Source organism: Mercenaria mercenaria, chromosome 10, assembly GCF_021730395.1.
Source record: "Mercenaria mercenaria strain notata chromosome 10, MADL_Memer_1, whole genome shotgun sequence".
Taxonomy (NCBI): Eukaryota; Metazoa; Mollusca; class Bivalvia; order Venerida; family Veneridae; genus Mercenaria; species Mercenaria mercenaria.
In genome coordinates, this window is record NC_069370.1 from 5,806,645 (window position 1) to 5,821,034 (window position 14,390).

The following is a 14,390-nucleotide window of genomic DNA, read 5'->3' on the forward strand; positions in this document are numbered from 1 at the left end:
TACTCAAAACAGGATGTGTTCAGCTAATTTGCATAAATGAACCAGTGTCACAAACAACGAATAAAATTCTGAGACCACTAAAACTGAATAAAATGATATAATTAATTTTTATCAATGAAATAATAATTTTTATGTGGTCTATATGTTCGCAGACATAGATTTAACACTTTATCAAAGGAAGAATAAAAATGTAACATACATTATACATGTTACGTTACCATTTCAACAACCCTGTTGTATTGCAGCAATTGATTAGAAAATATTGCAGGAACATGAAAACATATTACTTACTTTGTACTATAGTTATACAATATGCTTCTTTACTTGTCAGACAATGTGATTTTTTGTAACACTCTTTGAAATATGTTACCACTATCATTGCTTTTTAAAAAGATTATTTAAGAAGAAATTGAAACCCAGTAAGTTTTAAGAAGCCTTTCTTTTTTTCAGAAATTGCCTAAATATATATTGTACCATCAATATAACTATAATGTTAGATGGAGGAATTTCAATAAAACATACAATAATATGCATCTGTGCGTTTAATAAAGTTTTATAAAAAGTATATTTTTGAAATTTAGAAATATGAGCATGATAAGAACATATGTTCTATGTATGAGCCGTGCCATGAGAAAACCAACATAATGGCTTTGCGCCATCTGGTCAGATCCATACGTTCGATTCAGCCATGAATAGGACTGTAGCGACAGCAGATCCTGACCAACTGCCGTGCGCAGGCTGGTCTGGATCCATGCTGTCGTAAGCCATGCTGGTTTCTCATAACGCTCATATATACATAATTAACAAACACCAGTGACAGAAGATCATAGGGTCTTGAAACAAATATCTGGATGAGGCCTTTGCTCTCAATGACGATTCAATAAAGATATCGTGTCTGAAGTCAAAAGACTTACATTTGTATAATACGGAGAACTAAACACTTACCTGAAGAGTTTGTCATAGTTCTATCTCCTCTGAATAAGGGAGACTAATCTGCAGGCTTAGTTAAATGTCAAGGGAGTTAATAGGGACTCTTCAGTGTGGAGGTTTAGAGTAATCAGTAAACATTTGTAGTTGACTGGCTTGATAAATAAACTGATATTAACAAGTGGTAGCAGAGGGAAATATTAATATTATTTGAAGAGGACAGTGTCAATTTTGTGTTCAGTGAAAGTATTGTCTGTTGGACAGCAAATTTTGTGTGTAAAGTATAATAATTGATAAAAAAAACGCCATCACTGAAATCAAAAACATATGAATTGTATATACATAAACTATAATGTAGAAAAAATTATTAACCTTCAGAGTAACGAAATACTATTCTAGAAAACACTGAGAGACATTAAGACAAGATCAAAACTGTCTGATCTATATTTTCTAAATAATTTGATGTAATGAAACAAGGTTATTGAAATGGTAACGTAACACGTGAAAAGCAAGTTACATAATCATTCCTCCTTCAAAAAGGTGTTTAAACTACATTTCCAAACAATGTAGCTCACATAATTGTTATTTATTGAGAACAATTAATTATATCATTTTATCAAATTTTAGTGGTATCTTGTTTCCTGAGACGTAGGTCGTGGTAGTGGTTAATTTTATTCAAAATAGCTAAACATACCTATTTTGGAGTAAAAAAATACCATCAGTGTTACAAAATACTATTTAAGAAAACACTTAGAGACTTTCAGAATAGATCAAAACTGTTTGGTACTTTTAAATTGATTTTAAACTTAGAAAAAATGATATTTTCTAATAAAATTTTGTAATTTTGTAAAATTCTCACTAATATTCATGAATATGCAAATTAGTTAACTATGTAAAAATGCAGCTATTTCAATGCAAATTCCTCAGCTCCATTTTGACACCATTTTATTGTTTTATCACCAAAACTGACCAAGATATGACTGGTTATCATTTAGATAGATCTATACATAGAGCTCTGAATTCGGCTACCCCTATCGGGCCTAGCATGTCAGTACATGCGATTAGCTGTTTAGACGACATAGAAGCTATGACTATCATTTAGATGGTTGTCCTTTCCAAAAATGAACGGTTGTCATTTTTCATACATACCGTAGTTCAAAAGAGATTTTTCATGGGAACATTTTTTATTTTGAAAGAGTTGGAGGGCGTGGGTGGAGGGGGGGGGGGGGGGGGTGCATGGTAGACCTAATTGGCCCCCACCTACTTATTATCATTTTTAAAGCGTGGGGATTATTAAGACAGCAACTTTCCAGCTACTCGTTCAGACATTTCACGTATTTTTTTCTTTCAAAAATCCAGAAAATGTTGGAACTGTAAAAATGACCAGTGGTACAAACGTCTTGAAATGAGCCGCGCCATGAGAAAACCATCATAGTGGGTTTGCGACCAGCATGGATCCAAACCAGCTGCGCATGCTGTTCGCCTTCAAAGCCTATTGGAATTAGAGAAACTGTCAGCGAACAGCATGGATCCTGAACAGACTGCGCGGATGAGCAGGCTGGTCTGGATCCATGCTGGTCGCAAACCCACTATGTTGGTTTTCTCCTGGCACGGCTTATTAATGACATTGTTCAAGATATCTCAATATATTACAAACAAATATTGTACAGATGGGAGTAAACCGTTTCTGCACTTTAGAAAAGACTTAATAGTTACATCGCTATTTGTGTTTGAACACCGAAAATTAATTTACGGAAATATGAGTGCCAATAAATATTTACGGACAATATCATAACTCTTAGGTACCTTAGAAAGTGGTCTCGATATTTCAGTACTCATTAAGGCAAACATTTATATTGTTTAATACATGTTTAAGTTATAGCCCAGACAAGCTCAAAAAGTACCTTTGACCACCAAGAATGACCTTAAACTTTGAGTCTTGAAGTTGCGCGTGACATTCTGTTTCATTGAGGCAAACATTCATTGCTTGATGCATCGCAAAGATACAAGCATGACTTTGAGTCTGGCATGACTTTGGGTCCTAAGTGTGCCCCTAATTGTGACCTTGAATTTTAGATCGGAATCTGGGGTTTGAGCATGTCAGACCGTCTAACAGATGTAAAAATTCGTGCAAAATATAAACAAGATTGCTCCATGTATGTCAAAGTTCTAATCCAGACCAAAAAACAATCCAGACGAACGCACTAACGTACAAAAAATTGAACAGCCATTTGGACGACTAGGTTTCCGCTTCCGCAAAATTTATCCGGCTAGACCAAAATAACACTCGATCATCCGTGTAGAATAGATAAAACACAATGTTACCTTTCTACCCCATCCCCCACGTCACAGTTGCATTTCAGTTCCTCAGCACATGTGTTTGGATCATCAAAAAAGCATGAACATGCGGATTGTTTTGTACCGTCACCATGGAGATATGACATTTCGTTACCATCTTGCGACGTAAACGTAAGTACACTTGTTCCCGAAACTAGAAAACACAATATAAGAGTTTGAAATTGCATCCTCGTTCTAGCATATAAAAGTATGAATTCGTTTGACTTACTAGTGGTGATATTCCACACACCGCCTGGTTATTATTTGCATTTAATTTCTGTTGATCACACTTGGTTACACCAGGTTAACGTACTCACATATTCAGTAAATTTTGCTAAACTATTTGTACTTTTATACGCAGATGACACTGTGATTTTATCTGAATCTGCTTCAGATTTACAATCAGCACTCAATGTTTATGCGACTTACTGTGAACAATATAAATTAGTTTTAAACACGAGTAAGACTAAAATCCTTGTATTCTCTAGAGGAAGACAAAGGCATTATAACTTTACCTATAATGGCGAAAACATAGAAATAGTATCAGAGTTTAAATATCTTGGTGTTTTATTCAACAGATCTGGTTCTTTTTATAATACGAAAAAAGAAATTGCGAAACAAGCAACAAAAGCTATGTATAGTCTTATTAAAAAAGCCAAGTCCCTTTGTCTACCTATCGATACCCGAATCGATCTATTTAGTAGCATTGTTAAACCTATATTGTTGTATGGTTGTGAAATATGGGGATATGGAAATATTGAAGTTATAGAACGTGTTCAACTTAAGTTTTTAAAAACTGTTTTAAAGGTTAAATCTAGTACGCCAAATAGTATTGTGTATGGTGAAACAGGTGTAAAACCTATTGCAATTGATATTAAGACAAGAATTATTTCATTCTGGGCAAAAGCTGTATCATGCAACGATGTAAAACTCACCAAGGATATGTATTTATTACTGTTCGGACATTATAAGTATTCAAATCCAGTTGCAAACAATTCAAGAAAATTTCTTTGGATTAGAAATGTTTAGAATATATTTATAAGCTGTGGAATGTCGAACATTTTTGAGTCCCAGTCTTTTCCGAATTTTAAATGGTTGGTTATGTCTGTCAAGCAAAAGCTATTTGATCTTTTTTTGAACGATTGGCATTCAAATTTAGAAAATTCATCTAGCTGTAGGACATATAAACTTTTCAAACATGAATTTTGTTTTGAAAAATATCTTACCTGTACAGATCATAGATATCTTAATTATATCATAAACCATAAACTTCCTGTTGAGACAGGAAGCTGGAATAGAACTCCATATGATGAGAGAAAATGTACTCTAAGTAATTCAAATATTGGTGACGAATTTCATTACTTACTTGAATGTTCTATATTAAATACGTTAAGGAAAAAATATATCAAACAGCAATTCATTCGTTGTCCATATATTATTACATTCTGTAGAATTATGAATACAGATACCAATAATCGTGTTTTTTATAGAAAGTTTTGTCTATTTGTAAAAGAGATTATACAGATGTTTCAACATTGACATTTCATATGTACAAATATTCAGATCCGGGTCCTACTCCCGCTTTGTAACGATTTACTATTTTTAAACAGTGAATAACTTATGCTGTTTAACTTATAATTGTCGAATAGTCTCTTACAACTCTGAGTAGAATGGCCATTTAATTGTTTCAATATATTGTTTTAATAACACAGAGTTGTTTTGTTTGCGAAAATAGAAGAGACTTATATAAAGGTATAAACTAAACTGAATCAAAGGTTCATCACTTACGGTATTTAACAGAAAGTTACATAAGAGACCAGTAAAAATAATATTTTAAAATGATAATTGAGTCGCGCCACGAGAAAACCAACATAGTGGGTTTGCGACCAGCATGGATCCAGACCAGCCTGCGCATCCGCGCAGTCTGGTCAGGATCCATGCTGTTCGCTAACGTTTCTTAAATGTAATAGGCTTTGAAAGCGGACAGCACGGATCCTGACCAGACTGCGTGGATGCGTAGGCTGGTCTGGATGCATGCTGTTCGCAAACGCACTATGTTGGTTTTCTCATGGTGCGGCTGTGTTTGCTTCGATTACAATAAATACTTACTAGTATTTGATTGCGTTTCTCAACCACGTATGAACATACATTAATGGTGTTTTTGATAAGTAGTAAATCATTTAATTTCAACTAATATTAACAAAAAAATTCCATTTGAGGCTATTTTTTGTTGTTGTAAGTGGTGCTTATAGATATAATTAAGTAAAACCAATCCAAAGACGAACACCACATGTCGAATGACAGTAAAATAGAAACAGTTTTCTGTCGGAGCAGGTTTCTGTTATAGGTACGTACATACCTGACCTAACTGAGTACATGTCCTTAAGGTTTCGATGGAGGCCTTGAGAAACAAAAATCAAACAACACCAAATCATAGAAAGAAAGAGTTGTTTAACATGAAAATTGAACAGCATGTAAAACATGTATATTATTTTACGAAACAAGTGTCAGTATACTGATATAAACATTGAATTCCGGAAAAGGGCTGCCTAAAGGGGCTCCACTTCCGGACAGTTAAACGCCTTTAAAAACTCACCATTTTCAAAGAACAGTTATACACATGTTCGTTTTGATGCATTTGCAATAGCGTGCGAGTGGTGAAATTTCGCATAACAAGGTGGAACACAGTTTTCCTCAATTGTTTATCTTTATTTATTTACAAATGGCATTCATTTTCAAAGGGAGACAACTGTTCCCGATTATTTTAAGTACAAATGACATTCATTTTCAAAGGGAAACAACTTTTTCCGATTATTTTAAGTAATCTTTGAGAAAAAGTCGTCTCCCTTTGAAAATGAATGCCATTTGTAAAGAAAAAAAGATAAACAATTGAGGAAAACTATGTTCCACCTTGTTACGTGAAATTTCACCACTCACACGCTATTGCAAATGCATAAAAACAAACATGTGTAACAGTTCTTTGAAAATGGTGAGTTTTTAAAGGCGTTTAACTGTCCGGAAGTGGAGCCCCTTTAGGCAGCCCTTTTCCGGAATTCAATGTTTATATCAGTTTACTGACACTTGCTTCGTAAAGTAATATACATGTTTTACAAGCTGTTCAATTTTCATGTCAAATAACTCTTTCTTTCTATGATTTGGTGTTGTTTGATTTTTGTTTCTCAAGGCCTCCATCGAAACCTTAAATTTATATGAATAAAATATGAAGAAAGTGAAAACGTCTTTTTTCCAAAACACTATAAAACTACAAGAATAAGTCTAAGGCTCCAAAAACATTGATTAAAAAGGTTGTTTATGTACAGTCAATGTGCTATAGTGCGATTTATTCGAGCTGGCGGGGCGGAGATTATCTCTGACTTATCCAAATAATGGTAATCTCAAAAAGGAGCAAAATAGGTAGGGCAATATAATTGTTTAATTCCGTAATCGTCGGTAACCAACGCTAAATTGGTTACATATACTGCATACACTGTACAATAATGCGATGGACCGTCGCGAAACCACGTCCCGCCAGGTCAAATAAAATGCACTATAGTGGCTGCATAGCTACAATTAGACATCTTTACACGAAATATATTTTTCTAGCAACTATACAACGGTTTTTCTTGTCACTGAAATTTAAAAGCAATGCGAAAGATACTGGATTTGAAACAAGTAAAATATTGATCATTATATTGATTCAACTATTTTCTTCACACTATCTTTAACGTTCTTCCGTTTGTCTTTACTTCTTTTATGTGTTTACGTTTTTATTACTCTACTGTATACTTGGTTTGGTGTTTGACTATTACATATTACACTTACCATTTAAATTAGTGTCAAATATCTCTTTCAATGAGATTTGCTTGTTATTTCATACCCAGTGATTTTAAATCCTACTAACCAATATATTTTCATATTTAAATTTCAATTGTACTTTATAAAAGCACTTTTTGGCTTATTGAACTGTGTCATCTTTCCATGCATTTCAAATAATACTGCCTTAATTAGTAAATAATTGTGTCATGAATAACATGTAATTTTATGTAATAACGAGAGGACAATTGTAAGCTAATATAGCTTTCTGTCCAATTCCTGAAATGTTATATTGTAAATATTTCATGCTTTTCTGAATAAAGATATGTTTAAACTTTGTAAAATGTACAGCCCGATGATACGCCCCTAGACCGACACCAACGTTCCCCATTTTGACTGAACCTAATGGCTACACTTTTTTATCTATTAATTAAGTCCACTAACCGTCGTTTATATGACTGAAAAATTGTTGAAAAAGATGTTAAACCCGAACACACACACACACACTAACTTGAATCTTGATATTTGCAGTGGTTAGTCATTTTCCAGTGTTCTAGTTCTAATAGCGCACAACGTCACCTCGTGGTGACATGTTATGACGTAACTGCTGGAGGTAAATCCATGCGTTTGGCCCCACCTACTTTGTATCATTAATCACATGACTGTGTTTTTTCCTTGCAAACAACATCTTTCCTTTGAATTTCGTGAAATCACTTTTGTAACAAATTGAGCATTGTCCCTGTTTTGCCTGCTTAGATATCAGTTTGAACTGACTGCACACTGAATTGCCTAAACAGGTAGCGCAGGGAAGCATTCAATGATTCTGTCCCGACTGACGTGAAATTATTATACAATATAATACATGCAAACCATCTAAACATTGGATACTAATCTCTGATGTGAACTTTTTTGTCCATTTTACTCGGTTTTTTTATACTTTGTCCGGCATTTTAACTGAATCGACAATTTAACCACTGTATCGCCATGTTGTCCAATATTTGATCATAATCGCTACTTTGTCTAAAAGTTTTACTTTATCGCCATTTTGATCAATATTCGAACTGTACGGCTGTTTTGTCCAATATTTACCCAGTATCGCCATTTGTCAAGTAGTTTAACAATATCGCCATATGGGACGAAATATACAAATATCTTACTGTGTATTGGTGCGTTCATGCATCTGAACTTCACAGTCTGGATACACTCGGTAGATCGTGTAGTTAATTCTTTCAGCTGTATTGCATTCGCAAAATAGTAGGTAAACGTTTGGCTCCCAGAGATTGTAAACTGGAAATAATAAAGCCAAAGATGATAGAGTAAATGTTTCCAGACCAAGGATCCACATCTTAGGTAAAACAGTATTATCAACAGTGTTTTTTGCAAAAATTATTACGATGGTTCAATGAAAAATATGATTGATTTACTGTCCTATTGCTGACATGTGCGATATCTTGAGAAATGCATGTACACACTGTTTAACGTAGATGATAAGTTTATCAACTTGCAGTGGCTTACAATTCTTAATATTACTTTTTCATATATAATGATGCTCTGTGTATGAGCCGCGCCATGAGAAAACCAACATAGAGGTTGCGACCAGCAAGGATCCAGACCAGCCTGCGCATCCGCGCAGTCTGGCCAGGATCCATGCTGTTCACTTTCAAAGCCTATTGCAATTAGAGAAACTGTTAGCGAAAGCATCCTGACCAGACCGCGCGGATGAGCAGGCTGGTCTGGATCCATGCTGGTCGCAAAGCTATTATGTTGGTTTTCTCATCGCGTGGCTCATATTAGTTATTACATGTTCTTCAGGAACTTAAGGTAAACCAGTCCTCTTTTTGCAAAATGATAAAATTTTCAATTTATTTTTCAGAAATATATATCAACTTTTGCTCCATTCTTTTATACAAGAGGGTCTTTATGACCACCCAATGATCATTCCTGTGAAGTCTGGTGAAAATCTGCCCAGTGGTTCTGCAGAGGAAGATTTTTTTACAAATTGTTGACACACGATGCACGACGAACGACGGACATCAAGCTGTCACAAAAGCTCACCTTGTCACTACGTGCAGGTGAGCTAAAAACACTTCCGTTATGTAGACAAGATATCTTACCAGTTCAGTGTAATACCAATATCTTACACCTAATCAATATTTGAGTCACGCCATGAGAAAACCAACATAGTGCGTTTGCGATCAGCATGGATCCAGACCAGCCTGCGCATCTGCGCAGTCTGGTCAGGATCCATACTGTTTGCTTTCAAAGCCTACTGCAGTTAGAGAAACCGTTAGCGAACAGCATGGATCCTGATCAGACTGCGCGGATGCGTGCTGGTCGCAAAGCCACTATGTTGGTTTTCTCATTGCACGGCTCATTTACGAATTAGGTTGGTTATAATGCTGGCTAATGAGAGACTGACAAGGGCATGTATGGTATTTAGTCTTTGATATTATTGTGTCTCAATTAACATTCGTCATAGAAATACAATAGTATGTGTCTTTATCACATGTTTGACGTGTAAAAAAGCTTTGACGTCGACGTCGTTTACATATAGGAGACGTTGGTCAAATTGACTTGTTCATATAGTAAAAGAAAGTTTAATTTTTGATGTATCGACAGGAAAGGCTCACGTGTGATAAAAAGAATATTACATTTTTTACTTTTCACATTTAGTTTATTAAACCCGTTGAATAAGACTGATAAAATGCTCGGCAGAGCCTCGCTTTTTATTATTTTATTCAAGACACTCATGTAATATCCTCTATATATGTCTGTATACTATCGAAACATTAATAAGCATTCTAACACGACCCAATTTATTTCAAGACTCAAAAATGTGCGTAAAACTATTATGAAATAATTCACAAATTGTAAGACATAATAATGACAACATAGCGTCAAATATCCTAACGGCGCACTGGAAAAGAAACCCACGGAAAACAGGCAAAATATTTGGTGAATGTCATCAAGTGTATACATAAAATCATAGAAATCATGTTAGAATCAAATTAATATATCCCAAACAGTGATTTTCCCTTTAATAAAAAATCACTCTTCGTTGCCAAGATGAGTATTGTTATATCACAGCGCCCTCGTGTATATGATCCTTCGCATCTAAACTCCAAACAATGATTTTATTCAAAGGAAAATCACTGTTGCTTAAAAGATATCTATAATATTTTGAAAACTAAATAAACAGTGTTGATCTCTTGGCAAGCAATAGTACAGTAGAAAAGTTACATATAATATGACGACTCGAATTATTATATTATATTAAGCCTATGATACTGTGTCTAGTGCTTGTACTGATGTTTTTTTTTTTAAAAAAACATGTATTATTGTTGTTTGATCATGTTTAATAATTGTTATTTTGTTATGTATCATTGTTGTTTTGTTAGTGTAAGACCATACCTCTCCTTCGTTTTCATGGCCAATAATTGTAATACCATACATTGGTGTCCCTTCAATTCTACAGTAGGCAAGAAACGGAGGTTGGTTATCTGAATAGTATACAAAAGAAGTTCAAATCAACGTTTGATATTCTAAGCGTTTTGATATATATACCTTTTATTTTGAGAAACCAATTTACTCTTTCAAATATACAAAATTTATTTACATGATATTAAGCTAAACTTTCTGTTACTTTCCAGTTCTTTCAAGTTAATTTTTTTTTCAATAATAATCATTCATCTTCATTAACAATCAATCAAAAAAAACAGAACATATGATATGGACCGCGCCATGAGAAAACCAACATAGTGGCTTTGTGACCAGCATGGATCCAGACCAGCCTGCGCATTGGCGCAGTCTGGTCAGGATCCATGCTGTTCGCTAACACTGTCTCTAATTACAATAGGTTTTGAAAGCGAACAGCATGGATCCTGACCAGACTGCGCGGATGCGCAGGCTGGTTTGGATCCATGCTGGTCGCAAAGCCACTATGTTGGTTTTCCCATGGCGCGGCTCATATAAGCCCGACTATAATACAAATGAACGGACGTCACGTGTAACAATAAATATCATATAAATCAACAGTTCAATGGGGACAAATGTACTTTCTTCATGAATTCGGTAAACTCAAAACCATAGCAAGGATACTATGTGGTCTAAGACCGCTCACCCTAGATTCATAGCTACATTAGGTAAACATACATGTAGGATAGACCCGGTCATAAGCAGCTATTTCCTTTAACAATTGAAATAATAAGAAAACTTTTAATCCTAAGCCTGCTGGCGGCAAGTGATTCTGCCTTTCCAACCAGTGAAAACCAAGATCAGCCTGCACATCCGAGCAGTCTGATCATGATCTGCACTGTTCGCCATTCAGTCAGTATCTATTTAATCTATTTTTGTGTGTAATATTACAGAAGGCCACATTGAAACTTAAGATATTTAATATGTTCTAACACTGTTATATATCTTTATGTGTTACCTTCTTTAAACAAAATAAGGTTATTATTATTATTATCGTTTAAATTTGGTAAGCACCACTTTTAACAGTTAATGGTTCTGTCCAAATTAAAAGATTAAAGACAAATTCATTATATAAATTTAGCACTTCCAGTCAAGAATCATTTGTCCAGTGTCATTTTGGATTAACTATACACACAGAGAAAAAGGCCGACCCGCCACCAGGTGGCCAATTTTGTTAGAGAGTCATCCAAGAAAAATGTCCACTAAATTACTTTGACAATGGTCCTGAGATTGTCTGAATATAGCAAATCTTACTCTGTCCTCTACAACACTAAGTCCATTTATTTTTTTTTCTATATCTTGTTTATATCACCAAAAAAGAAGGATACAATGACACTATATCACCCCGGCCCCCCCCCCCACCCCCCCCACCCAAAAAAAAAAAAAAATTTTTTTTAAAAATCACAGTTAAAACGGATAAAACAAAACATTCCGCTAAATTTTTTCAAAGTCTGATCAGAATAGTTTCAAAGTTCACCAAAGAGCCCTATATGGAAAGCTAGACCAATCTTTGAAAAATCAAGATAGCTTGGATACAGGAGCCCACCATGAATATTTCTGTGATTTTTTCACTTCAAAATCGAATCAATTATTTAAGGACAGACAGTGACATTGAACCATAATCCTGCTAAAATTTCTTTAATGAATTTGTCCATCTTTCAGTTTGAACAGTACCACTAACTGTTAAAAAGGATGCTTACCAAAAAAGATACCGACTGAATGGCGAACTGTAGATCATGATCAGACTGCACAGATGTGCAGACAATGTTCGCAAAGAAGAATCAGTAGTGTCCAGCATGGTACGGGATAAAGGCGTTCTGTTTATAGCTCTGGCGGACATTCATTGTTTGTATTTTTTTTCTAACATCAAGATGCTATAAATACTCACGCAGAACATGGTCACCAAAGGAACATTTTTGTAAAACGATTATCAAATCGGACTAACGCTTTAGAAAAAAAGATGTTGTTTGTATTTGTTATATTTTTGACAAATCTGAACAATTGAAACAATCTTGGTAAAGGGTAACCAGAGGAAACTTATGTGTAAGATTATTTTAAGATCAGGTCAGCAGTTTTCTTTTTAGACATTATTAAGTTTTTACTAAAAATATGTTGGAAAGAGTGATGTGTCTATTAATAGCTCTGGAGGTCAGTCATGGCATTGGACGAATTAAAGTATTTTGAATATTCCTATTAGCTGGTCAGCTAAGAAACATTTCTCTGAAATTATTTTAAATCTGGACAAGCGGTGTAGGATGAGATGTCGTTTCAGGAGTTTTCAATTCAGTAGCCCCGGCGGCCATGTTTTTCCATAAATCATAAAAAATGGAACAATCCTATCATACGGCTACCGATTGAATTTTTGTGCAAAATTCTTTTAACATATAAAAGTAGTTTCTGACAAGATTTATTTCAAAGTATCAACGGTATATCTCTACTCATTAACAACTTGAACAACAAAGTGACCACGCCTACTTGCACATATTTTTTGACAAATCAGCGCTATTTGAACAATGTTGGTAGAGTCACACAAGTATAATTTCTTTGAAATTATATCAAATTTTGGAAATTAGTTTCTGACAAGATATTTTGTCTGATTTCATAATATGCATATAGTGGAAAAGTGACTACGCCCTCGTGTGGTCGTTTTCCTTGACCACTCTTGGTAAAGAGTTGTCTGAGGATTATTTGCGTAGTATTATTTTTGCCAATGTTTGTGAAGAATTGGAATAATTTGAACACTATTTGTAGATGTGGCTTGAAGATTTTTACTTTTATTTTTGCTCTAGCAGCCCCCTAGTGCAATCAAGTGGATTCGTTCGAACAACATTGGAAGATGACCATACAATGAACATCCAGGTCAACTTTCATTAACATTCATCAAACGGTTTCAGAAGGAAATAATTGCTGCAGTGCCTATCTAAACGGTATACGCTGCAGTGCCTATCTAAACGGTATACGCTATATGTATACACATCGATTCTCTTTGCTGACACATCTGTGGTGTTTCCGTCTGAACGAACACCCCGGAGTAATATTAAGATTCATGTTATGTATTAAGTAACCTCCTTTCAAGACAATTTTTTATTTTGGTATTTTATACTTCTTAGACTAATTCTTTGCAAAAATATTGACATCAAAGAATTCGGAATAGACATTTACTACAGAGACTGATATATTACCACCTCAAACGTGTCGAAAGCCTAGTGGAAGCGCGCCCGCTTCGAATGTAGGAATTTGTAGGGCCGCTTCTCTTTCAGGAAATAATTTATGGCAATTAAAAATACGTTATCCACAGTATCTGGTTTATGCATTTTTATGGGGCTCCAAAATGAAATTTAAGTAGAGGGCAGCTAGCCGGACACACGACACGAACCTTAAAATTCGATTACTTGTTTACTTCTAAGACAATAGGTAATACGCTCTATAAAACTGTTCATCTCCAGTTTTATAACATCAAATGATAAAAAATATGCATCTAATCCTCAGTTTTATTATATGTCTAAACCGAGTTGTCTAGATATACTCACAGGGATAAGTACCGAGGTGTCTAGATATACTCACAGGGATAAGTACCGAGGTGTCTAGATATACTCACAGGGATAAGTAAGAACAAGGTTACGGTATTGGTTGACGTTTTACCTTTTGGGTTTTTCGGATTTACCGGACCATCTGGATCAATCAGGTACGGGTGAGATTCGGTCGCATCTGTCTCCTCTACATAGTGTTGGCAGGTGGGTAAAATTCCTGTACAAGATAAACAATAATGGTAGTTGACAAATAAAGTCAACACAACGACACTTGTAGCAAAATGATCTTTTGACGCTCAACTTAATATG

General features: G+C 34.9%; 1 protein-coding gene across 1 annotated transcript in view; it reads right to left on the reverse strand.

The window, feature by feature from the left end:
- Positions 1-14,390, reverse strand: part of LOC123560993 (uncharacterized) — a 164,841-nt gene that overhangs the window by 87,666 nt on the left and 62,785 nt on the right. The window contains exons 16-19 of the mRNA XM_053552200.1: positions 14,194-14,298; positions 10,489-10,577; positions 8,235-8,364; positions 3,253-3,418 (exon numbers count right to left, since the gene is read on the reverse strand). Of these exons, the coding sequence (XP_053408175.1) occupies positions 3,253-3,418; positions 8,235-8,364; positions 10,489-10,577; positions 14,194-14,298 (490 nt within the window). The remainder of the gene's footprint in view (positions 1-3,252; positions 3,419-8,234; positions 8,365-10,488; positions 10,578-14,193; positions 14,299-14,390) is intronic.